Source organism: Primulina eburnea, chromosome 6 (genome assembly GCF_022965805.1).
Source record: "Primulina eburnea isolate SZY01 chromosome 6, ASM2296580v1, whole genome shotgun sequence".
Lineage (NCBI taxonomy): Eukaryota > Viridiplantae > Streptophyta > Magnoliopsida > Lamiales > Gesneriaceae > Primulina > Primulina eburnea.
Genome location: NC_133106.1, coordinates 38531955 through 38555816, shown reverse-complemented (window position 1 = coordinate 38555816; position 23862 = coordinate 38531955). Strand labels below are relative to the sequence as shown.

General features: G+C 39.3%; 3 protein-coding genes and 1 pseudogene across 3 annotated transcripts; all 4 read left to right on the top strand.

Annotated features, from left to right (window-relative positions):
• The first annotated feature begins 75 nt into the window (after window positions 1-75).
• On the top strand, window positions 76-3177 carry LOC140835167 (inosine triphosphate pyrophosphatase). Its single transcript, XM_073200589.1, has 8 exons — window positions 76-349; window positions 445-509; window positions 633-696; window positions 941-950; window positions 2425-2456; window positions 2565-2677; window positions 2784-2860; window positions 2935-3177. The coding sequence occupies exons 1-8, from the start codon at window positions 214-216 to the stop codon at window positions 3053-3055; spliced, it is 618 nt and encodes a 205-aa protein (XP_073056690.1). The 5' UTR covers window positions 76-213; the 3' UTR covers window positions 3056-3177.
• Window positions 3178-3823: 646 nt separating this feature from the next.
• On the top strand, window positions 3824-7110 carry LOC140835164 (purple acid phosphatase 23-like). Its single transcript, XM_073200585.1, has 8 exons — window positions 3824-4229; window positions 4700-4891; window positions 5027-5363; window positions 5621-5838; window positions 5928-6118; window positions 6253-6534; window positions 6628-6750; window positions 6923-7110. The coding sequence occupies exons 1-8, from the start codon at window positions 4127-4129 to the stop codon at window positions 7031-7033; spliced, it is 1557 nt and encodes a 518-aa protein (XP_073056686.1). The 5' UTR covers window positions 3824-4126; the 3' UTR covers window positions 7034-7110.
• Window positions 7111-7389: 279 nt separating this feature from the next.
• On the top strand, window positions 7390-16276 carry LOC140835166 (probable voltage-gated potassium channel subunit beta; annotated as a pseudogene).
• A 936-nt stretch (window positions 16277-17212) lies between these two features.
• LOC140835162 (uncharacterized) lies at window positions 17213-21674 on the top strand. Its single transcript, XM_073200582.1, is given in 9 exon segments — window positions 17213-19446; window positions 19532-19618; window positions 19748-19900; window positions 20007-20170; window positions 20246-20262; window positions 20265-20392; window positions 20482-20604; window positions 20772-20859; window positions 21031-21674. Coding segments are annotated over 9 exon segments (2733 nt in total). The 5' UTR covers window positions 17213-17661; the 3' UTR covers window positions 21219-21674.
• The last annotated feature ends 2188 nt before the right edge of the window (window positions 21675-23862 follow it).

Genomic DNA, 23862 nt, shown 5'->3' with positions numbered 1-23862 from the left:
CTCGTATTTTTTTCTAATATTTTTTTCCAGATAAAATGAAAGAAATTACGTCTAGATAATATCTTTTTCGCTTTCTTTTTCCAAATTAAAAAAAGAACGATTGCTTAATATTTATGATTCATGCTATTTAATTAGAACTAATTGTAATTATTATTGATTTTAAGGTCGTAATCCAGACGTACTATTACTTCCAAGTGCAATATTCGCGGGAAAATGGCGGCGGCGGGTGCTGGGAGGGCCGTTGTGCTGTCACAGCCGGTGACTTTTGTGACGGGAAACTTGAAAAAGCTTGAAGAAGTCCGTGAAATCCTCGGCAACTCTATTCCGTTTCGTTCCCTCAGACTCGAATGTCTGTTAATTAACAGCAACATCTTTCCTCGAATGTGTGTTTTGTGTTAATTTTCTGCTGTTTCTATTTTATTTTTTTGTTGTTGTTTTGGACAGTGCCAGAACTGCAAGGTGAACCTGAAGAGATTTCAAAAGAGAAGGCTCGATTAGCCGCTAAAGAGGTGACCATTTCATATTGATGTGCATGCGACCTGTTTGTGAAAACGTTTGTGAGGAAAATCTACTTATATGTGTGTGTAATGCGTTTGATAATGTCATTTTTTTTTCAAAAAAAAAAATGGAAGGTAAATGGACCTGTGCTGGTGGAGGACACATGTCTTTGTTTCAATGCGCTCAAGGGATTACCAGGTAATTTAAATGAATGATAGAGATTTGATTTATGGCGGAAAATGATTTGGATAATGTTTGGTGTCAAGGAGTTGATGATCAGAAATAGAAATGGTTACGATAAGTTTGACTAGCCCTTTTATCAAATACAATACTACAAATCCCTCTCCTTGGATGATTCAATCACCAATATTGATTTTTTGAGTTATTGATTCTTTTTTTTTTGTCTGTGTATAATTGATGGAATCTTTTAACAATTTTGCAGGGCCATACATGTAAGTTTGTCGAGTTCATACTTTTCTTTCCGGAAGGTGGTCCTCTCCTAAAACTACGAAAGCTTTACTGAATTTTGATATCTGAACATAGCACTTTGATCATGCTTCACGAATACAGAAACAATGCTAGTGCTGTAAGTTAATGTGGAAATTTGTATATGGAAGATGTTTATTTTTGTCTGCTGTTCCTTGCTTTTCTTAGAGCTGGGTATAATTTTGTAATTGTGCTGAGTTTGTTTATGTGAAAATGACAAAGTGAAGTTTCCTTGGAAATAGAATCAAATTTCTCACCCTCTCTGCAATGAATAAGAGTGTGACTCTTTCACCGACAAATAGCTGTATCACAGTTGCCACTCTTTTTTCTAATGGATTGTCACTCTCATCAAGAAGCTAACTAAAATTATTTAAATTCAGGCTCAATCTCAACTCAGACTTGACTGAAATTAAAACTCTACCTCACACAGTTTTCCTCCTGAGCCTTTACGGGTTTGAGCTTATTTGCTCGCTTAGATATGCTTGGTTATGCTCTTCATGTTCTTATCAATACTTCTGCTTGTAATGCAGAGGCTATCCCTTGTGAGAGTTCAGTTATCTATAAAATATCAATTTGATTATTTATTGTGAAGAGACATTCTGACTTGGATATGACCACCCATATTTTCTGCTGAAGGGATCAGTTGCTGATAATATTATTAGATCACAAGAAAAGTCCCCAGTCTTGGATCTTTTATAGATGAAACCTCAAGAATCAGAAGAAAGTTGAACATTGGAAGCTAAGAAATTAAGAGACTTGTTGAAATTTTTCATTTGAAAATTTCTGAAAATGCTAATCATCCATCACTCACTCACTTATGATCGCCATCTTATTCAAGTACACCAACCATTTTCAACTACCCCATTTTCCTCTGAAAGTAAGGAAACTGATGCGACAGAATAAAACAATATATATTTTTTGCGTTCGGGGGAGCATTTTTGGTATCACAAGAATTCCGTATATTATTTATACTTTTACGATTTCCCTTGGATTATATCTAATTCTCGTTTCCTGTTTTATGTTTCTTTCTTTGCATGTACTCTCCAAAACGTTTTTCACAATTCCCCATGCACAAAGTTTCTATATCACTTTTTCACTTATTGCATACTCATGAGAAAATATAAACAAAATCCAAAGTTTTCCTTTCTTTTTTGATGATCGAGTTTTGACTAGGATCTTGAGCTTTAGTGCAGGTGCAGCTCATGTTTGACTTCGATGTTGTTATTTCATTGATTCTTAGCAGATTTCTAACATATAATGGAATTCATGCTTTATGATATGTTTTATTCAAGTGATTAATTTTGTTTACTTTCTTTATGGAATATTCCAAAACTCTTAATTTTGCATTAATTTTCAATATATTGTCAGTACCCTATTATTGTCACTGATTTTAACATGTTTTTATGGCCTCAACTGAGTTTGAAACGAAAATTTTTGCAGCAAGTGGTTTCTGCAGAAGACTGGTCATGAAGGTGTTCCAGTTTGATTCCCTCTTTGTACTCCCAATGTTAAATTCATCTTTATTCTTGTCTCTTGTCTCCAACTTTATTGAAGTCGATCATGTTATGTTCTCTTTACAGGTCTAAATAATTTATTGATGGCATATGATGATAAATCAGCATATGCTCTTTGTGTATTCTCTCTAGCTCTTGGACCATATGCAGATCCAATTACTTTTTCAGGGGAAACTTGGGTATTATTCTGCCATAATCCTGTTGTCTAACTTAGAGTTCAATGTCCTTGTGATTAAATTATATATTAGTGTCACTTTTCTAAGTTGTACATTAATGAAATTTCAGGGAAAGATAGTTCCTCAGAGAGGACCGAATGACTTTGGATGGGATCCAATCTTTCAACCCGATGGATATGATCAGACGTAGATTTATTTCCCCTCTTAATGCCGTTGTTTGTATTCTGTCGTGAAATCTAGGTAACCCATGTGTGTTATAGGTATGCTGAAATGCCGAAGGAAGAGAAAAACAAGATTTCTCACCGTTCCAGGGCTCTTGCACTGGTGAAATCACACTTCGCAGAAGCAGGATATATTTTTCAGACTGATCCAAGTTCTTAAAGTCGCCGATGACTTGGTTTCCGCTTAGTTGTTGATTGGAAGTGAAACAATCTGTAGAATATTATTCTCATGAAGTATTGGAAGTTGATCTTTGATGTCTAAACTCCAGTCATGTTTACCAGAAAAATTAACCCTATATGTCTTTTCCCCCGCTTGCTTCTCTTCCGACTTCCATTAGTTTTTTAGAAATTTCCGAAAGAATCCATGAATTAATTGATTGACCATCGAAATTGAAAAATATTAACTTAAAAAGAACGTAAACATGTGAGTCACATGTGTGTAAATATAAGGCCCAATACGCTAGTATTGTCCCAAATAAATCGTTATATGGGCCTGTTTTTGAAGTAAAGCCCAAAGCAAACTTCTGCTAATTTGGGCCTCCGATTTGGGGTTTTAAAAGAAAGCGCACCCAGACTGCCATACTAAACTGGATCCGAGTAAGGCAGTCATATTGGGCTTTTTGATCCAAAAGCCATTCAAAACAAAAACAAAAACAAAAACAAAAAAAGTGAAGAGTTTAGGCCTTTAGGGGTACAAATAACAATGTGTGCTTGCTTACACTGAAATTATTTAATTTTTCCAAACTGAATCATCCACACTAATGTCAAAAAATTAATGTATAATTTTTTTTAAAGAAAAAATGGCTGCCAACGTGCATGCATGTCCTGCATAAATTTATTTAACAAATTATGTGCTTTGTGCAAAGTGACCAAGAAGGAGAAACGAATTGCATCTTAAACTTAAGAAAGAAAGATGCAACAAAGTATCATGGCCTTTTGTCATTCTGACAAGAATTGATCCCACAATCGCACTAGGAATTCACGGCATCTCCTACGAATATTCCGTTGTTTGTACTTCATCGCTTCAATTCCTCTACCGGATAGTACCACGAAGAAAAAAAAATCATTCCAATGGAACTCCGTAAAATGTTATCAATTTCAGTTGTGATGATTGCAGAAATGGTGATTACTTCATCGTCACAGCAGTATACCCACAACAATAGAAGGCCCTTTTCAGCCCACAACTCGGAGTTTTGATCCATCGCTACGCCGTGGCAGTGATGACTTGCCGATGGATCATCCAAGGCTCAAGAGAAACGTGACATCAAATTTCCCAGAGCAGATTGCTATCGCCTTGTCGACTCCAACTTCAATGTGGATTTCTTGGGTCACCGGTATAATTTCTTGGTTTTTTTGTTTAATCCCTCCTGTACGTGGGATGATGGAGTTTTAGCAGTTTGTTAAATGAAGTCTCATATCAAAAGCTAACCGTTTAAATACACGTCTTTTGATTTCTACACCTTTTATAGTGATTATGTGTGTAAATTTCGAAAATTGAGTATTAAGGAATCCAAAGATGATGTGCGGGACGACGCAGAATTTTTAGGTGTATTTATAAGATAGACTTGAAGCACTTGCATATCAGAGGGCTGTGTTAAGGCTTTGACCAAGTCGGTTTGAGGAAATTTGTATGAAGTGTTTATAAAGTCTGATATAATGGACTTTATCTGTTGAGTAACATTGATAAAAAAACGAGGAATGATTTGAAGCAGTTGAGGGGCGTGACAATTGTCTTTTAGTTATTTTGTATGGTTGATTTTTTATGAGTTTATTGATTTGTTCTTGTGCATGTTGATGGAAAAAGGGGATGCTCAGATTGGAGTGAATGTTACTCCAATTGATCCATCAGGTGTGGCTAGTGAGGTGCAGTATTGGAAAGAAAGTAGCAACGATATCCGGAAGGCAAGTGGAGTTTCAGTGGTTTATAGTCAACTATATCCATTTCAAGGGCTATGGAATTACACCTCTGGGATTATACATCATGTAAAAATTGAGGGTAAATTTTGATTCTTGAATTGTGCTATGAGGCATGACTTCCGGAAATATTTATAAATCTACAAAAGCTTGCTTGATCCTGAATGAATATCATGAATCTACCCTGATGTTGTCGAGCTTTGAAAATTCGTCGTAGGTCTTGAACCTGAAACGCAATACCATTACAAGTGTGGGGATAGTTCTTTAGGAGCTATGAGTGAGGAGTTCGTGTTTGAAACATTACCATTGCCCGGCTCTGGCAAGTATCCTCCTCGAATAGCTGTAGTAGGAGATTTAGGCCTTACGATGAATTCTACGACCACCATTGATCATCTCATCACCAACGATCCTACGGTTATTTTGATGGTTGGCGACCTAACTTATGCAAATCAGTATCTTACAACTGGAGGAAATGGTACTTCTTGCTACTCCTGTGCATTCCCCAATGCACCTATTAGAGAAACATATCAACCTCGTTGGGATGCATGGGGAAGGTTATCACTTTTTTTTAGTGCACTCCTCCCTTATCTTGAAACTTCTTGGTTTCTTTCTTTCTTTTTTATTTTTATAAAACTAGTATTACTACTGAATTGCAGTTTACCATGGATGGACACTATAAAAGTGGCCCCATCCACTTAAATAAAACAAAATTCCAAATTTTAGTATGAATTCTTCAGATTTCATAATCTTCTCGTGTCCAATTGTTGAATTTATTCAGCTCACATGATTCAAACTGTTGGTCTAAGTGCAGGTTCATGCAACCCATGACATCAAGAATTCCAATGATGGTTATAGAAGGAAATCATGAAATAGAGCCTCAAATCTCCAACATTACATTCCAAGCATATTTGACTAGATTCTCTGTTCCTTCAAACGAGTCTGGTTCTGGCACCAACTTTTACTACTCATTTGATGCCTCTGGCATACATTTTATCATGTTGGGAGCCTATGTAGACTACAACCAAAGAAGTAAGTTAAGAATACCCTTCATTAGACTAGATATGTCAGATTAATGTTACGTCGTCACATCACTGTATATTTTATATATGGTGTGTAAGGTTCGCAGTATGTTTGGCTTGAAAACGACCTCAAGAAAGTCGACCGAAGCAAAACTCCATGGCTGGTGGCGGCCTGGCATCCGCCATGGTATAATAGCTATTCCTCACATTATCAAGAATTTGAATGCATGAGGCTTCAAATGGAAGGTCTTCTCTACCAGAATGGAGTCGATATTGTCTTCTCTGGTCATGTAAGTCCACGAATGGTTGAATTTTTTAAGTATAAGTGTACTCCAAGTTTAATTTGTTTGAAAATCTCTCGAGTGATATATAATAGTTTGGTTTGAAACGGAACCAGAATTGTGACTCATGGTTGTGCTTGCAGGTGCATGCATATGAACGAATGAATAGAGTGTACAACTACACATTGGATTCCTGTGGGCCTGTGTACATAACGATTGGAGATGGTGGTAATATCGAAAAAGTCGACGTTGATCATGCGGATGAACTGGGCAAATGTCCGTCTGCTCAGGACAATATACCCGAAATTGGAGGTCTATGCCATATGAACTTCTCATCTGGCCCAGCAAAGGGTCAATTTTGCTGGGATACGCAGCCAGAGTGGAGTGCATACAGAGAGAGTAGTTTTGGGCATGGGATTCTTGAGGTAATCAATGAGAAATATGTATATACAGAAGGTTTGCTTAAGATGTCCCTTTTAGCCTACGCATTCTATCGAAGGTGTCAATGAATTATGCAGGTGGTGAACTCGACATATGCACTATGGACATGGCATAGAAACCAAGATATTTACAAAGAAAACAAACATGGAGACCAAATTTACATCGTTCGACAGCCTCACTTATGTTTTAATACATCGAATGTAAGCTCACATCCGTTTCCTCCTCCCTAAAAGCATTAAAAAAAACCAACTTTTATTTGTTTGTTTTAAATACCAAGTGATCTTGTGTACGTAATTCTGAATTTTTTTCATTCCACGAGAGATTGGATATGTTTTGATAAATCTAGATAATGTTATTTGGTTCATGTGACAGGGCAACCGAGTCATTCCAACTCCACGGCCACATTTCTTGCTTCATCGTCGCTCGAATTCGATAATCTTTTTATGTTTCATATATATTTTTTTGTTGTATATAATTCAATGACCCTGTCTTCCATGTAAAAACAATTTTTTTTTATTTGCGGAAAGCAATCATATATGGACCATGAAAATGATTGACGAATAATAAATAGATTGTAGCTTGTGTTGAACAATGGAGTCGACTTCCAAAAAATCTCATCTTGTCATTTTCTTCAAAAGAGCACAAGCAACTAAAATGATAATAAACATATCAATTTCTATCTATCGAGAGTAGAGAGAACCTCATTTACGTTGCCACCCGGCCTCGGCTCCTCACTGATTTTTCGCGCATTTCTCCGTGGTCACGTTTGCTTCACCGATCCCTTCACCTCAAATCCTATAAAAACCTACATATAAGGAGATAAAAGAGATTGCCCGCCGATGAAAATTCCTGACCAGGCGATGCAGTACAATAAACTTGGCAAATCGGGCCTGAAGGTTTCCCAGCTCTCTTATGGCGCTTGGGTCACATTCGGCAATCAACTCGATGTAAAGGAAGCTAAATCTATACTCCAATGCTGCCGCGATCATGGAGTGAATTTCTTCGACAACGCCGAGGTTTATGCCAACGCCGCGCGGAAGAGATCATGGGTCAGGCTATTAAGGAGCTTGGATGGAAGCGAACCGACCTCGTTATATCTACCAAGATTTTCTGGGGTGGGCCCGGACCTAATGACAAGGGCTTGTCGAGGAAGCATATAGTAGAGGGGACCAAGAACAGTTTGAAGAGAGTGGATATGGAGTATGTCGATGTGCTTTATTGCCATCGGCCAGATATCGGGACGCCCATTGAGGAGAATGTGAGGGCCATGAATCATGTCATTGACAAGGGGTGGGCGTATAACGTATTATTGGGGAACCAGTGAATGGTCCCGCTCAGCAGATTACAGAAGCTTGGGGTGTGGCTGAGCGGCTGGATCTTGTGGGTCCTATTGTGGAGCAGCCGGAGTATAATCTTTTATCCAGGCACAAGGTAAAAACAAATGGAGTGTCTTTTTTTTTTTTGTTTTGTTGGGATTTTTGGGAGTTGTAGATAGGAAAGATTCGAGCTTAAATCATTTGTTTAATTTTTTCTCCTTCGGCGAAATCTTTTGTAGATTATCTCCGTTGTGGTTGAAGGAAGTATAAGTTTGCTCCTCGAGTGATCTTGGTGGATCTAAAGCTTTAATGAAACAGGGTTTGCCGTTTGGAGCCTGTTGGCTTATGAAGCAAATGTCACTCTTTTAACGACAATTTTTGTCGGGACAATTTTTTAGTGTAATTGTAATCCACTCAGGTTGTGATTGGATTGATGAACATGAGAGGACCATTGATTTTGAATATCAATTGTAATTCTGGTGCATTTCAAATGGACCAAACACTCACTCCAAATTAAATTTATCAATGCAAACTCGACCTCATTGAATCACAAGCTGCTTCTCGTGGTTAAACTACTTTGATGACAGTTTTTGGTAATAGTTGACTACAGGGAATAAGACTCTCATGATTTCATAATTGGATGTCTCTACTCGGATTCCCTAGCAGGGTTTTTACCGTGAGAGATTTATGTTTCAGTCACTTCTTTTGATGTATTTACTCATTTTTCTTGTATTAAATATGATTTCCTGATGCATTTAACTGCTCTAGATCGAGTCTGAGTATCTACCTTTGTACGCAAACTATGGTCTTGGTCTTACCACATGGAGCCCACTTGCATCTGGAGTTCTGACTGGAAAGTACAACTCTGGAGACGTTCCACCTGATAGTAGGTTCGCCCTGGACAATTATAAGGTGGGAAAACGAAATAGAACATCCAGTTCTGAGTATTTACTATTTATCAATTTTTTTTCCTTTGGTGTATATGCTTCATTGATCCTTGCGATGTCCTGGCTTTTCTTGTAAGGTCTTGCAATTTCTACTTCTAATAATTTGGAAGTCATGTGCCACTCGTACTAAACCCAATCAATATGATGTAATGAACTTTAATTCACCTCTCTACTTTGAGGATTTGTTTAACATCATCTTTTAGGTGCGGTATTGTAGTAGCCCGAATTCCAAATTGGGTAATTAACGGATTAATGGTGATTAAGAAGGTTTAATGTGTAATTTTGACCATGGTCATGATCGGACGGACCGAAGATGGTTCGGTAGCACCGAAGAGTTCGGACGATCCGAAGTGGGTTCGGTGGATCCGATCATGAGGTGTCAAGAGTTGATCGACACGTCAGTTTGCATGCAAGTTCGGATGATCCGAAGTGTAGGTTCGGTGGATCCGATCATGAGGTGTCAAGAGCCGATGGACACGTGGGAGTTCGGACGTTCCGAAGTGGGTTCGGTGGATCCGAACATAGCCTATAAATAGTGCTCGGATTTCCTCATTTTGTATTGTCAATTCTTGAAGTTGTGTCTCATTTTGAGAGGTTTGGAAGGTTTCTAGGGTTAGTTTGTCGGTCGAGCGTTAGCCAAGAGCTGCCAGGATTAGTAGCGTAGTGACGCCTGAGTTACGAGGCAATCGACATCAAAGGGCTGTCGACGGACGAAGGTAAACCCTAAACCTTTGGTAGTACTGGTTTTGCTAGTCGAGCATGGTAGTATTGTTCATTGGGTATGCTTTTGATGCGTAGGCTTGTTCTAGACCTGATTAGCGGTGTTGCGTAAGGCTAGGCTTGCTGTGATAGAGGTACGAAAGTACTATCCGAGATATCCTGGTCGAGTATACATCCTTATATGTGTTGCATGATTATGTGGTGCATTGATATATGTCATATGATGCATGCTATTATGTCACGTTTTATGATGCATGTTGCATTTCATGTTGAGCCGTATCTCCTTCGAGATAGCCTTTACTGTTGAGTTGTATCTCTTTCGAGATAAGCTATATCTTGTGGGGCCGCTCAGCTCTGTCTTGTCTTGTGGACGCATGGACACCGAGAGTACACAGTGGCCGACGGGTCCGGAGGGCTTCGGTGATCCGGGACATTTTAGGTCCACGTCTGTTCTTGTAGTGGATGCAGTGACCCAGAGGAGTACCGCGCGGCACTATCCACTTGGCGCCTCTAGACTGAGCATTTTGAGATCCTTTGTTACTCCTGTTTCTTGACTACCCTGGTATCATATCATAGCATGTGCATTTCATATAGGCTTGTATACTCATGCTTTTGTACTGGGCGTTCTTATCGCTCACGTCCTCGGTTTTGTTTATCTTGGACACCCCATTCCCATGGGGCAGGCCTCAGGTTGGATGGCTCAGGAAGAGCAGGAGGAGGACAGTGAGTAGCTGGTTGGTTTAGTTTTCAGTACTATTCTATTCGATATGGTTGTACCGAATATATTTTGAGTTGTTCTGATTTCGATTGGGTTGTATAACTATTGTCGTCGGCCATATTTCCGCTGTTATCTCTGATTATTATTAATTAAGTTAATTGCATGCTTAGTTCTTGATTAGTAGGTGATTCTGGAACGGGTCACTACATTTATGGTATCAGAGCATGCTTACGATTTTGGGATATAGATTATGTTTTGGGATTTTCGTTGACCATTTTACCATTTTCCCCATTCTATCTTGTAGCGATGGCTGACCACTTTGGTGATGAGAGTAGTCAGGGAAGTGTAGGTCGTTGGGGTGACCAGGACGATTTGTTAAGCGTCATAAGTTACCGTATGTTTCTCTAGACGTCATTCTTTCCGTTTCTACCCCGATGGGTCATTCGGTGTTAGCAAAGCGTCTAGTGATGGGTTGTCCCTTAGATTTTGAGGGTAACGAATTGATTGCGAATCTTATAATCCTGGAGATGGAAGATTTTGATTGTATTCTAGGTATAGACCTATTGACTACTTACCGAGCTACTGTGGATTGTTACCAGAAGCTTGTTCAGTTTCGTACGACTGAGAGCTCTAGTTGGTTTTTCTATGGTGAGGGAGCGCGACCTCCGATGCCAGTGGTATCTGCTCTGAAAGCCTGTCGTGCTTTAGAGTCGGGCGGGGAAGGCTACCTCATCTATGCGATTGATTCATCCACAGGTAGTGTTGGTATAGAGGATATTCCAGTGGTTTGTGAATTTCCTGATGTTTTCCCAGATGAGATTCCTGGTTTTCCTCCGGTTAGAGAGGTGGAATTTGGCATTGAGTTAATGCCAGGGACTGCACCGATTTCTCGTGCACCCTATCGTCTTGCTCCGTCAGAGATGAGAGAATTGAAGCAGCAATTGCAGGATCTTCTTGATAAAGGTTATATTCGCCCGAGTGTTTCACCTTGGGGAGCTCCAGTCTTGTTTGTCAAGAAGAAAGATGGATCTATGCGATTGTGCATTGATTATCGCCAGCTGAATCGTGTGACGATCAAAAACAAGTATCCATTACCTCGTATCGATGATTTGTTCGATCAGCTTCAGGGTACCTCTGTTTACTCCAAGATTGACTTGCGATCGGGTTATCATCAGATGAGAGTTAGAGATGATGATATTTCCAAGACTGCATTTCGTACTCGATATGGGCATTACGAGTTTCTAGTTATGCCATTTGGATTGACGAATGCGCCAGCGGTGTTCATGGATCTGATGAATCGAGTCTTTCGGGATTTTCTAGATCAGTTTGTTGTGGTTTTCATCGACGATATCTTGATTTATTCTCACAGTGTGGAAGAGCATATCCAGCACTTGAGGATTGTGTTGCAGATTCTTCGCGAAAAGCAATTGTATGCTAAGCTGAGTAAGTGCGAGTTCTGGATTGATCGTGTAGTATTTCTTGGTCATGTGATCGCTTACGCATCCAGGCAGTTAAAACCTCACGAGGAGAAGTACCCTATTCATGATCTAGAATTAGCTGCTATTGTGTTTGCGCTAAAGATCTGGCGTCATTACTTGTACGGGGTTAAGTTTGAAATTTTTATTGATCATAAAAGTCTGAAATATCTGTTCACTCAGGCTGAGTTGAACATGAGACAACGTCGTTGGATGGATCTACTTAAAGATTATGACTGCGAGATCAAATACCATCCAGGCTCTGCGAATCTCACAGCCGATGCTCTTAGTCGCAAGGTGAGAGTCTCTGCACTTCAGACCAGTGCTATGATTAGTACTATCCAGGATTGTTGTTCGTTGGGATTTAATTTCAAACATCGGAAAGGTATGGAGAGCATTCGTGTTGCTACCATTTTATCTGAGCCAGCTTTGTTCGCTCGGATTCGAGATGCTCAGATGTCTGATCTCAAGACTCAGAGATTAGCCCGATTGGTTGGTGGAGATAGCAATTTCCATTATCAGTCTAATGGTCTTCTGTGTTTGTCTAATCGGGTTGTGGTACCAGAGGATGATACTTTGAGGGAAGAGATCTTGGCTCAGGCTCATCGAAGCAAGTTGAGTGTCCATCCGGGAAGCAACAAGATGTATAAAGATTTGAGGACACGATTTTGGTGGAAAGGGATGAAGCGCAGCGTTTATCAGTTTGTTTCCAAGTGTCTTGTTTGTCAGCAGGTTAAGGCAGAGCACCGTCGACCGGGAGGATTATTGTTGAGCTTACCTATTCCCGAATGGAAGTGGGAGCATATCGCGATGGACTTCATTACTCACTTACCATTGTCTTCAAGGAATAGTGATGCTATTTGGGTAGTGGTGGATCGACTCACCAAGTCTGCTCATTTTCTGCCATATAACCGTGATTTCACTTTCGATCGTATGGCTCGATTGTACATTCAAGAGATTGTACGTTTGCATGGGGTGCCAGTTAGTATTGTCAGTGACAGAGATCCTCGTTTTACCTCACGATTTTGGGGTAGTTTCCAGGCGGTATTGGGTACGTCCCTAAGTTTAAGTACAGCTTATCATCCAGAGACCGACGGTCAGACGGAGAGGACTATCCGTACACTTGAGGATATGATGCGAGCTTGTGTGATGGATTTCGGAACCGCTTGGCAGGATCATTTGCCTTTGATTGAGTTCGCGTACAACAACAGCTATCATCGTAGTATTGGTATGGCACCATTTGAGGCGTTGTATGGGCGACGTTGTCGTACTCCATTATTTTGGGATGAAGTTGGGGAACGACATGTTGAGGGACCGAAGTTAGTCCAGCAGGCTATTGATAAGGTTGCAATAATCAAGAAACGGATTAAGATCGCTCAGGATCGACAGGCTAGTTATGCGAACACCAAGCGGCGACCTCTTTATTTTCAGCCAGGTGAGAAAGTGTTTCTCCGAGTTTCGCCTTTTCGCAGGATTTTGAGATTTGGTCTCAAGGGTAAGCTGTCTCCGAGATTTATTGGTCCATTTGAAATATTGGAAAGCGTGGGAGATTTGGCTTACAGACTTGCATTGCCGCCGTACCTATCAAGTATTCACGATGTGTTCCACGTATCTTTGTTGAGACGATACATAGCAGATGAGTCTCACATCTTGCATCCCTCTGAAGTTCAACTAAATTCGGATTTGTCTTACGTGGAACGACCAGTGCGGATTCTCGATCGCAAAGACAAGGTATTGCGGAATAAGATCATTCCTCTTGTCTTAGTTCAGTGGCAGCGCAGAGGCACTGAAGAAGCCACTTGGGAGTTAGAAAGTCGTATGCGTTCGGAGCATCCAGAGCTCTTTTGAGTTGTACTATGGTTGTAATATGGAGGTGTGTGTGTTTTTCCGTTGTAATCCAAATATCAGTTGTGTTCAACAACAAATTGAGTTATAATAACAATGTTGTTATTTCAGTTTTTGTTCATCCTATAAACTTGATTTCGAGGACGAAATCTTTTTAAGGGGGGGAGAATGTAGTAGCCCGAATTCCAAATTGGGTAATTAACGGATTAATGGTGATTAAGAAGGTTTAATGTGTAATTTTGACCATGGTCATGATCGGACGGACCGAAGATGGTTCGGTAGCACCGAAGAGTTCGGACGATCCGAAGTGGGTTCGGTGGATCCGATCATGAGGTGTCAAGAGTTGATCGACACGTCAGTTTGCATGCAAGTTCGGATGATCCGAAGTGTAGGTTCGGTGGATCCGATCATGAGGTGTCAAGAGCCGATGGACACGTGGGAGTTCGGACGTTCCGAAGTGGGTTCGGTGGATCCGAACATAGCCTATAAATAGTGCTCGGATTTCCTCATTTTGTATTGTCAATTCTTGAAGTTGTGTCTCATTTTGAGAGGTTTGGAAGGTTTCTAGGGTTAGTTTGTCGGTCGAGCGTTAGCCAAGAGCTGCCAGGATTAGTAGCGTAGTGACGCCTGAGTTACGAGGCAATCGACATCAAAGGGCTGTCGACGGACGAAGGTAAACCCTAAACCTTTGGTAGTACTGGTTTTGCTAGTCGAGCATGGTAGTATTGTTCATTGGGTATGCTTTTGATGCGTAGGCTTGTTCTAGACCTGATTAGCGGTGTTGCGTAAGGCTAGGCTTGCTGTGATAGAGGTACGAAAGTACTATCCGAGATATCCTGGTCGAGTATACATCCTTATATGTGTTGCATGATTATGTGGTGCATTGATATATGTCATATGATGCATGCTATTATGTCACGTTTTATGATGCATGTTGCATTTCATGTTGAGCCGTATCTCCTTCGAGATAGCCTTTACTGTTGAGCTGTATCTCTTTCGAGATAAGCTATATCTTGTGGGGCCGCTCAGCCCTGTCTTGTCTTGTGGACGCATGGACACCGAGAGTACACAGTGGCCGACGGGTCCGGAGGGCTTCGGTGATCCGGGACATTTTAGGTCCACGTCTGTTCTTGTAGTGGATGCAGTGACCCAGAGGAGTACCGCGCGGCACTATCCACTTGGCGCCTCTAGACTGAGCATTTTGAGATCCTTTGTTACTCCTGTTTCTTGACTACCCTGGTATCATATCATAGCATGTGCATTTCATATAGGCTTGTATACTCATGCTTTTGTACTGGGCGTTCTTATCGCTCACGTCCTCGGTTTTGTTTATCTTGGACACCCCATTCCCATGGGGCAGGCCTCAGGTTGGATGGCTCAGGAAGAGCAGGAGGAGGACAGTGAGTAGCTGGTTGGTTTAGTTTTCAGTACTATTCTATTCGATATGGTTGTATCGAATATATTTTGAGTTGTTCTGATTTCGATTGGGTTGTATAACTATTGTCGTCGGCCATATTTCCGCTGTTATCTCTGATTATTATTAATTAAGTTAATTGCATGCTTAGTTCTTGATTAGTAGGTGATTCTGGAACGGGTCACTACAGGTATAGAGGCGATAGAGGCATCGTCGTACCCTTTCTCTTGCTTTTGTCTAGTGTTTTATACACCCAGGCCTAACTGTAAAATTATGTTTTGCAGAATCTTGCCAGCAGATCATTGGTAGATGATGTTCTGAGAAAAGTGAATGGATTGAAGCCCATTGCAGATGAACTAGGAGTACCTATATCTCAACTCGCAATCGCTTGGTGTGCTTCAAATCCCAACATCTCTTCTGTCATCACCGGTGCCACCAAAGAGGCTCAGGTCAGCTTAATGCCAAAAGTGGTTTACTAGCTTCTTGAGAAAATGCCACCCCTGTTTCCTCTAAACAAGGATTTTAGCATTTTTAGATAGGGAACATTTTATTCTTAGTCTCCTTAGGGCAATTAATTTTAGTACTTCTTACCACAGTTAAATCAATATTGCGGTTGATTTCGTGATATTTACACTGATTAAAATTAACATTGATGGTCATCATGTCTACTTGGTTAAAATCATTACAGTTGGAGAACTAATTTATTTTTCTACATGCAAAATCAATTGTCGTTTGTTTCTTACGCTAATCTCTTATCAATGCAGATTCAAGAGAACATGAAGGCTATTAATGCCATACCTTTGCTCACACCAGCGGTAGTGGAGAAGATCGAGGCTATTGTTCAAATTAAACCAAGCCTAAGCGCCCAGATTCATACCCGTAGACGCTATGCACACACCAAATCTTTCATATTTATCTTCGCCTTTCGCTATTTATCATCTCTCATCTCCGCAGACAGAAAAATATATGTTCTGATTGTGTTTCTACTGTTTTTGGTTTGTTTTTGTCTGATTCTTTTTTTTATCACCACAATACGATGGCGATGTGCAGCGCAGTATTTCCAAGTAAAATTTTAGATGTTTTAGTTTAAAATAATGATGCTCGAGCTTGATCGGAGATGATATTCATGCTCGTGAGTTTTGAGTTCATGAATAGCTTCAAATGCAATGAAGTTGCGCGTGGATTGATGCAATAAAATCACTGATGCAAGCAATGTTGATCCTTAATAAAATCAAATATTTTTTCTCCCCAAAATTTACCAAATATTGGGAAGCCAAATATATTTAATAGAAAAATGGCTTTGCTACGTAAAATAATTAAGATCAATGTACATCTTTTTAAACGGTATTTTAATTAATGTCTCTGATATTTAGGTCGTGAATTTTAATTATAAATATTTTGATTTAATCCACAAATATTTGGATAAAATATATCAAATGAAAAAATAGCATTTTAAACTATATTTTAAAATTTTATTTTTATATAAGAACTCATATGAGACCACCAATTTTATGATATAGATCTCAGCTGGTTTTATAAAAAAAGGTATTACTTTTGACTTTAAATATAGATCGGAACGAATCGTTTCATAGATATAGATACGTGAGACTCTTTAAAAAGGCCTACTCATTTATTTATCTACTATTGTGAAAAAGATTTAGTAATTTTTTTTTAAAAAAATGACATTGTCATAAATATGGAACCAAAGTAACATGTAAGCCGATATTTTGTAGTATCAAATAATTCTTGAAGCAACTTTGACGCCACTTTGCTCAACTTTCTTTCGAAATATAAATTAGGGTCCAAAAATGTGAAAGATGAATTATTATTCTTAAGAAACTTTAGAACTTGTCACATATATTAATATTAATGATTAAATGTAGTATTTTGGTAATAACTGTAGAACAAAATATTATAACTATAAACTTTAAAAAAAACGGGTCTCTTCTCTTTTTGAGTTCATAAATTAGTTTTTCAGTTAAAAGCCGCGAGAATGGCGCGTTATTTTGTATTGGTATTTATTTGCAGAAATGTATAACTTTTGGTTTTTTCCTCCGAAATCAATGCAATGCCCCCTTTTCTCTTGATCGATCTTTGCCCCACAAACCGGACACCATACCCAAAGTCTTTCTTTTGTGTTTTGGATTCCCACCCTGATTTTAGCCAGAAAGGCACTTGGAAAAGGGCAAGAAATTGGTGTTTCCAGACACACACAGGTATTCGATTTTTCATCAACCTTCTGTTATTTTGTTGGTTTAATGGAGGGAGTTGCCAAAAGAAAAGAATTTCTGTCAGAAACTGAAACAATCTTTCCATGAATTCTTCATCTTGAGATGTTCTTTTCGGTGCAAACGAATTTTGGATTGTAAATGCTTGTATCTGACATTTCCATTCATGTTTCCTCGTTGAAACAGATTGATTGGAGCTTTATGGTTTTTTGAATATTCAAAGAACTCGGTTTGAACCAGGTGTCACCCTTTAAGGAATTACTAATTATTCAGCGGATAGGATAAAGAGGAAGTTTGATCGTATGAGAAGCTGTGGACTGCTAATTGTTTTCGTGTGATGCTGGGAAAAATCCAAGATGCACGGATTTGAATGGAGACTAGGTCAAGGGATGAGCCGGAAATACTAAAAAATGCTTCTGCCAAGTGAAATTCGTCATTGATTGATAAAATGAAGAGCGAATTTTATAATGAGAATGGCCGAAACACAGGTTCTGATTCAGCCAATGCCACTCCAAGTGATCTAAACTATGGAAATGAATACCAGCGTAATGTTTCTGTTCAGACTGGTGAAGAATTTTCACCTGAGTTTTTGAGGGATCGTGTTATGTCTAGAAGAAATCCTTTTGTGAATGAGGTAGATTGTAATACAAAGAATAAGCAATGTTCGGATGTTTCCCAGAATCAGCACCATCTTGCGTATGAGGATCTAACAGGTCATCCTGGATCAAGAACATCAGATGGTTCGTTCTCGGGAAAAATGAAATTTCTGTGCAGCTTCAGTGGAAGAATATTTCCGAGACCGAATGATGGGAAGCTTAGATATGTCGGTGGAGAGACGAAAATTTTATCTATTCGGAAAAACGTAACTTATGTCGAGCTTATGAGAAAGACCTGTGGAATTTGTAATCAAGCTCACACAATTAAGTACCAGCTTCCTGGTGAAGACTTGGATGCACTTATATCCGTCTCTTCAGATGAGGATCTTCATCATATGATAGAAGAGTACCATGATTTAGAGAGAAGTTCTCAAAGACTAAGAATATTTCTTGTTTCTTCGAGTGATGGTGAAGGCTCGTGTTCTTTGGACCCGAAGACCACACAGAAAGGTGATGCCGATCGGTATGTTGTTGCGGTAAATGGCATGTTTGATCCAAGCCATCAAAGGAGCTCAAGTCGGGAGAGTTTGGCAAGCCAGAGGGGAAGTAATCTGGATGGAAGTCCTACCATTCAGAGGGACTCCCCATCATCACATCATCGTAAAGAGAAAAGAAGCGAAGGAAGCTCCACAAATCTGAAATTTAGGCCTTCAAGTCCTGTTTCACAATTTCTTAACGCATCTTATATTCTGTCTCCTCCTCTGTCTCCCGTTCGGTTTAAAGAGCCAAAGAATTCTTACATAAAACGTTATGAAGACGTTTTGTATCATGATGACTGTGAATATTCTCATCCAAATGTGATGGATGCCCCAGGTTTCGACCACCCCTCATGGGCTGATGCCACAGGTTATCGTGTGCCAGTGATAGGTAGTCCTACAATGGGCTCTCACCTTCGGAAGTCAAGTAAAGAATTTGAGAATCTTCCATCATGTGATCCAAGTAACTTTAATAGGAGAGGTTCGAAAAATACTGTGCGACAGTATGAAGAGAGGCCTTCAGAAGTTTCCAGCTCATATCAACTAAGGGTAGTATCACAACAACAACGGATGGCAGATGAGAATTATCAAGTTTTCTCGCATAAGAATTGTCTCTCTCAAGAAAATGTGAATGGTAATGAGGATTATATTGAATGGTGTCTAGATACAACCGTTTCGGTTGAAAACAAGGACACTTCTTTCGTTACAGGTATGAAACAAAGCGGCACCACCACCGATTATGCTCCAGATGCCAAATTTGTGGAGCACAAATGGAATTTGCCAAAAATAATATGTCTCCCAGACTCAAACCTTGGTTCACATACCCCTATCCCACAAATGCAAGGGCCCGAGAATCCTGCCTCATTGTCTAATTATATGGAAAATCCATCAGAAATCCATTCTCAACCTTTACAGAACCCTCACAAAATCGGCACACCAGAAATTCCAGTAATAGTTGAAGATGTGACGGATCATGTGCCACTGGATGTCCCGTTCTCCTCTAAGGCTATTCCTCATGTACAGGACGAACCGATTGATGAGATAGAATCACCCGGACAAGAAACTGAAACTGGAAGTGTCATCCCCGAATCTGACTATGATGTATATATTAGTTTCTTAGCCACTCATATTTTCTACATTCAAGAATTGGTTTTATCAGAAAATTTACTTGTGCGGTTTCTTGTAGGTTTTTAGTGCTGATGAAGATAATAAGGATGAATCGATAAGTGATGCTGCAATAATAGAAATGGAAGCTGGCATATATGGTTTGCAGGTTCACGCCTAAATTTATTTTATAGTTGTAGCGTAAGCTACTTTCCATGTAATTAATTCAATGGAACTTCCTCTCATGAATATCAGTTCATTATGATATTTTGAATGAATGTCTTGTACAATATTGCAGATCATTAAAAATGCTGATCTTGAAGACCTACACGAGTTGGGATCTGGTACATTTGGAACTGTTTATCATGGAAAGTGGAGGGGAACAGATGTTGCCATCAAGAGAATAAAGAAGAGTTGTTTTGCAGGGAGATCCTCAGAACAAGAAAGACTGGTTTGTCCCCCTTCAATCACAGTAAATTGTAACCTTTTTACTTGTACTTCGACATGGAAAGCACACACTAAAATCCTGTCCTAATTATTGTTTCCACTTTTCACAGACTAAAGATTTTTGGAGGGAGGCTCAAATTCTTTCCAAACTTCACCATCCAAATGTAGTAGCGTTCTATGGAGTTGTTCCTGATGGACCTGAAACCACGTTAGCTACTGTAACTGAGTACATGGCTAATGGATCGTTAAGGCGTGTCCTATTAAAGAAAGAAAGGTGAGTTTTTTTGGCTATGCTATCGAACTTTCTTTTCCCAAGATTTGTTTTTGAGAGTTCAAATTCTACTGATAGGGCACTTGATCGGCGTAAAAAATGATAATTGCATTGGATGCTGCCTTTGGCATGGAGTACTTGCATTTGAAAAGCATTGTTCATTTTGATTTAAAATGTGATAATTTGCTGGTAAACTTAGGAGATCCACATCGACCCGTGTGCAAAGTGAGTCCTTGATCTTTGTGTATAATTTATAACTTTAGAAATCATTCTTGTGGAGAAATGAAGCTCAGATAGAGACATTTGATTATTAGGTTGGCGATTTTGGACTATCAAGAATCAAGCAGAACACCCTTGTGTCAGGTGGTGTGCGCGGAACGCTTCCGTGGATGGCTCCCGAGCTACTAAATGGAAGTAGTAGTCGAGTTTCTGAAAAAGTATGTAAAACTAACCAAAAATCTGAACTGAATTGCACGATTTAGTGACGAAGTTACAAATACTTTAAGCTTTTGTGATGAAACAGTAAAACATAAGAAACATAGTTAACATATTTCTGATTCCGTTAAAAGACTTGGAATGATTCAAGGTTCATGACATGTCACAGGTTGATGTTTTCTCGTTCGGAATTGCTATGTGGGAAATCTTGACTGGCGAAGAACCGTATGCAAACATGCATTGTGGAGCTATTATTGGTAAGCTTGATGTGTATTCTTCTTGATCTCTGAATATGATTTTTGGGATGTGCCTGATCAGATTACATCAAGCAATGCAGTTGAGAAGATCTTATAAAAACATCAATCTAGTTTCTTGATAATGAATCATCATCTTTTCCCTGATGTATTTATCTTGGTCTACATATGAAGGTGGGATTGTAAATAATACACTTCGGCCACCGATCCCGGAACGGTGCGACGAAGAATGGAGAAATTTGATGGAAGAATGCTGGACACATGATCCTGCTATCAGGCCTTCTTTTACAGAAATAACAAACAGACTTCGTGCTATGTCCACTGCTCTCCAACCAAAGAAATTCAGTAGAGTCAAAAGATGAGCCTAAAAATCGTATTTGATAGCTGAAGTAGACTAAGAAAATACATTTCCCTGTTATACTTCATTCTCAAAATGTTGTAAATTAATTTTTTGTAGACAGATTCGAATTTAATTTTAGAACGCCGTGAGACAGTTCAGTTCTTATGATGTTAAAGGGAGTATTGCGAGGAGCCAACTCTAGTACAAGAGGATTGGGTTGGACCAATTTATGGTCTATCAGTTGTTATGCCAATAGCAGCGTCAGACATCTAAGTTAGTTTGGAAGAACTACTGTGTTGCGGGAAATCCGGGAAACCCTTCTCTATGCAAGTTCTTGGACGAGGTTTTTAAACTAAACTTCGATAAGCGAGAGGTGTAAGCATCGCCGCGAGGTGTGAAGCGATCTCGTACTAAACGAAACTATTTTCAACTCTTATGGGGTCTTGAAGACGGAATGTAACTACCAACTCTAGTCAGAAAGCTGGAGTATTTTCAAACAATAAGGATATAGATTTAGTTGATTTCTTTGGTCAATCACTCCTGTTTGCAAATCAAATTCTTCTATCCTAATACAAGCAGCATTAGCAAAGTTTGTTCAGGGTAAGGACAACACTTATTATGAAGTTTTAATTTAAATTTTAATTGATGTACAATATTTTTCACTACTGTCAAATGATTGAGACCCGACATAGATATGGGTTTGGTAAATGGGCCAATGTTGGGGACCCGAATCGAGTTCATTTTACAAAATGATTCTATTTAAGATTGGAGAAAGATGAGCATGTAAAGGGCCACACGACACAATAGCTTAACGATCTTAAGTCTCATTCTCCTTCCTTTCAAAAAATCCATTTTTGTGCTCTAGCAGACGTCAATTCAAGCATCTACCGCTCTATGATGGTCGGATGCCTTTCAGTAAGCTATCCCCATGTTTTGCCCTGATCAAGAAACTTGCAGTCAAGTTCCAAACCCAGTTTCACTTCTCAAGATGCCTTTATTTTTCTGCAGAAATGCAGCAGCTTCGGACAGCTGAGGCGGATACATGGTAGAATGATCAGAAATGGGTTTTATGGTTGTGAATTGATTGCAACGAGATTGCTTCGGCTTTGTTCCTCTTATGGGAAGTTGGATTAGAGATTTCAAAAGCTAGGAGGCCGGGGATTTTATCCAACCGAATTGAAACAATAACACATTCTTATGTCACTCTAAAAAAAATAGTCCAGCTAATATATGCAACTTTCAGATATTTTATCGGATGGATGTGAGACAACTAACGTCGAGCTATTCTTTTGTATAATTTGATGGTTTGTGACGGGGTGAGATTGGACAAGTTCCGGATCACATTTGTAATTAATGAAAGCTTGTTCGGATTTTGCCTGTGTTGAAAAGGCGAAGGAGGTTCAAGGGCTTGCGATTAAAACCGGGTTTTATGGAGATGTGTATTTGGATAACGTTTGATTGATTTGTTTTTCAAGTGCGGGGTTTTGGATTATGGGATCAAGGTGTTTCATAAAATGTGTGGAAAAAATCTAGTATCCTGGACTACTATTGTCACAGGGTGATAATGCGAGCCCGAATGAGCACACACTTGTTGGTCTTCTCGCGGCTAGCACCGAAATAGGGAGCCTTGAATTGGGTTGTTGGGTGCACGACTTTGCGATCAAGAATGGATTTGAGATCGGGCTTTTTTTTCTTGGGACGGCATTGGTTGACATGTATGGCAAATGTGGTAGGTAGTTTGGAGCATGCTAAACCAGTCTTTGAAAGTATGGAGGATATGAGTGTTAGCTACATGGAATGCGATTATCACTAGTCTTGGTGTTCATGGACGTGATCATGAAGCCATTAATGCTCTTGCGAATGGCATCTCTTTTGTAGGCATCTTGTGTGCTTGCCTGCACATGAATGACTTAGAGAAGGGTCGTGAGTATTTTGCTTACATGACTCTGAGATATACTCTCTCTTAGGGGTGTCAATCGGGTGGGTCGGGTCGGGTTTCAGGTCACCCCGCAAAATTTTTTTTTTTTTTTTTTTTCAACCCGAACCCAACCCGAAGCAACCCGAAAACCTTCAACTCGAACACGAACCCGTATAACCCGACTCAACCCGTCTAACCCGAATTTCATTAATTTTTTTTAAAATTTTTAAAAAAATTCAAAAAAATAAAAAAATACTCATAATATTTTAATTCAAACACGTAATAACAAAATTTTCGATTTAAATTTGAAAGTTTAATCGTAGAAAATTAAAAGTATATTTACTAAATCAAATAAAAAATTATTAAAAAAATAAAAATATGCAAAATAAATATTAAATGATGAAAATTTATCATATAAATATATAATAAATTTTGTTCAAACATACAATATATAAAAATACAGCTAATATTTAAAAAAAAAGTTCACGGGTCAACCCGCGACGCAACCCGAAACCCGCCTAACATGACACTAACCCGAATCCACCCAACCCGAATCCAACTCCAACCCGAAAAACCCCAACCCATACCTGATTTTTTTCGTGTTGGGTCGTGTCGGGTTGACGGATCGTGTCGTATTTTGACACCCTTGATCTCTGTGATATGAATACCAATAAAAAAAAAATTAATATGTTACTTAAAATTGGTGAGCCAACCAATCGTGAAAAGCCTAAGAATAATGCTTAATTAT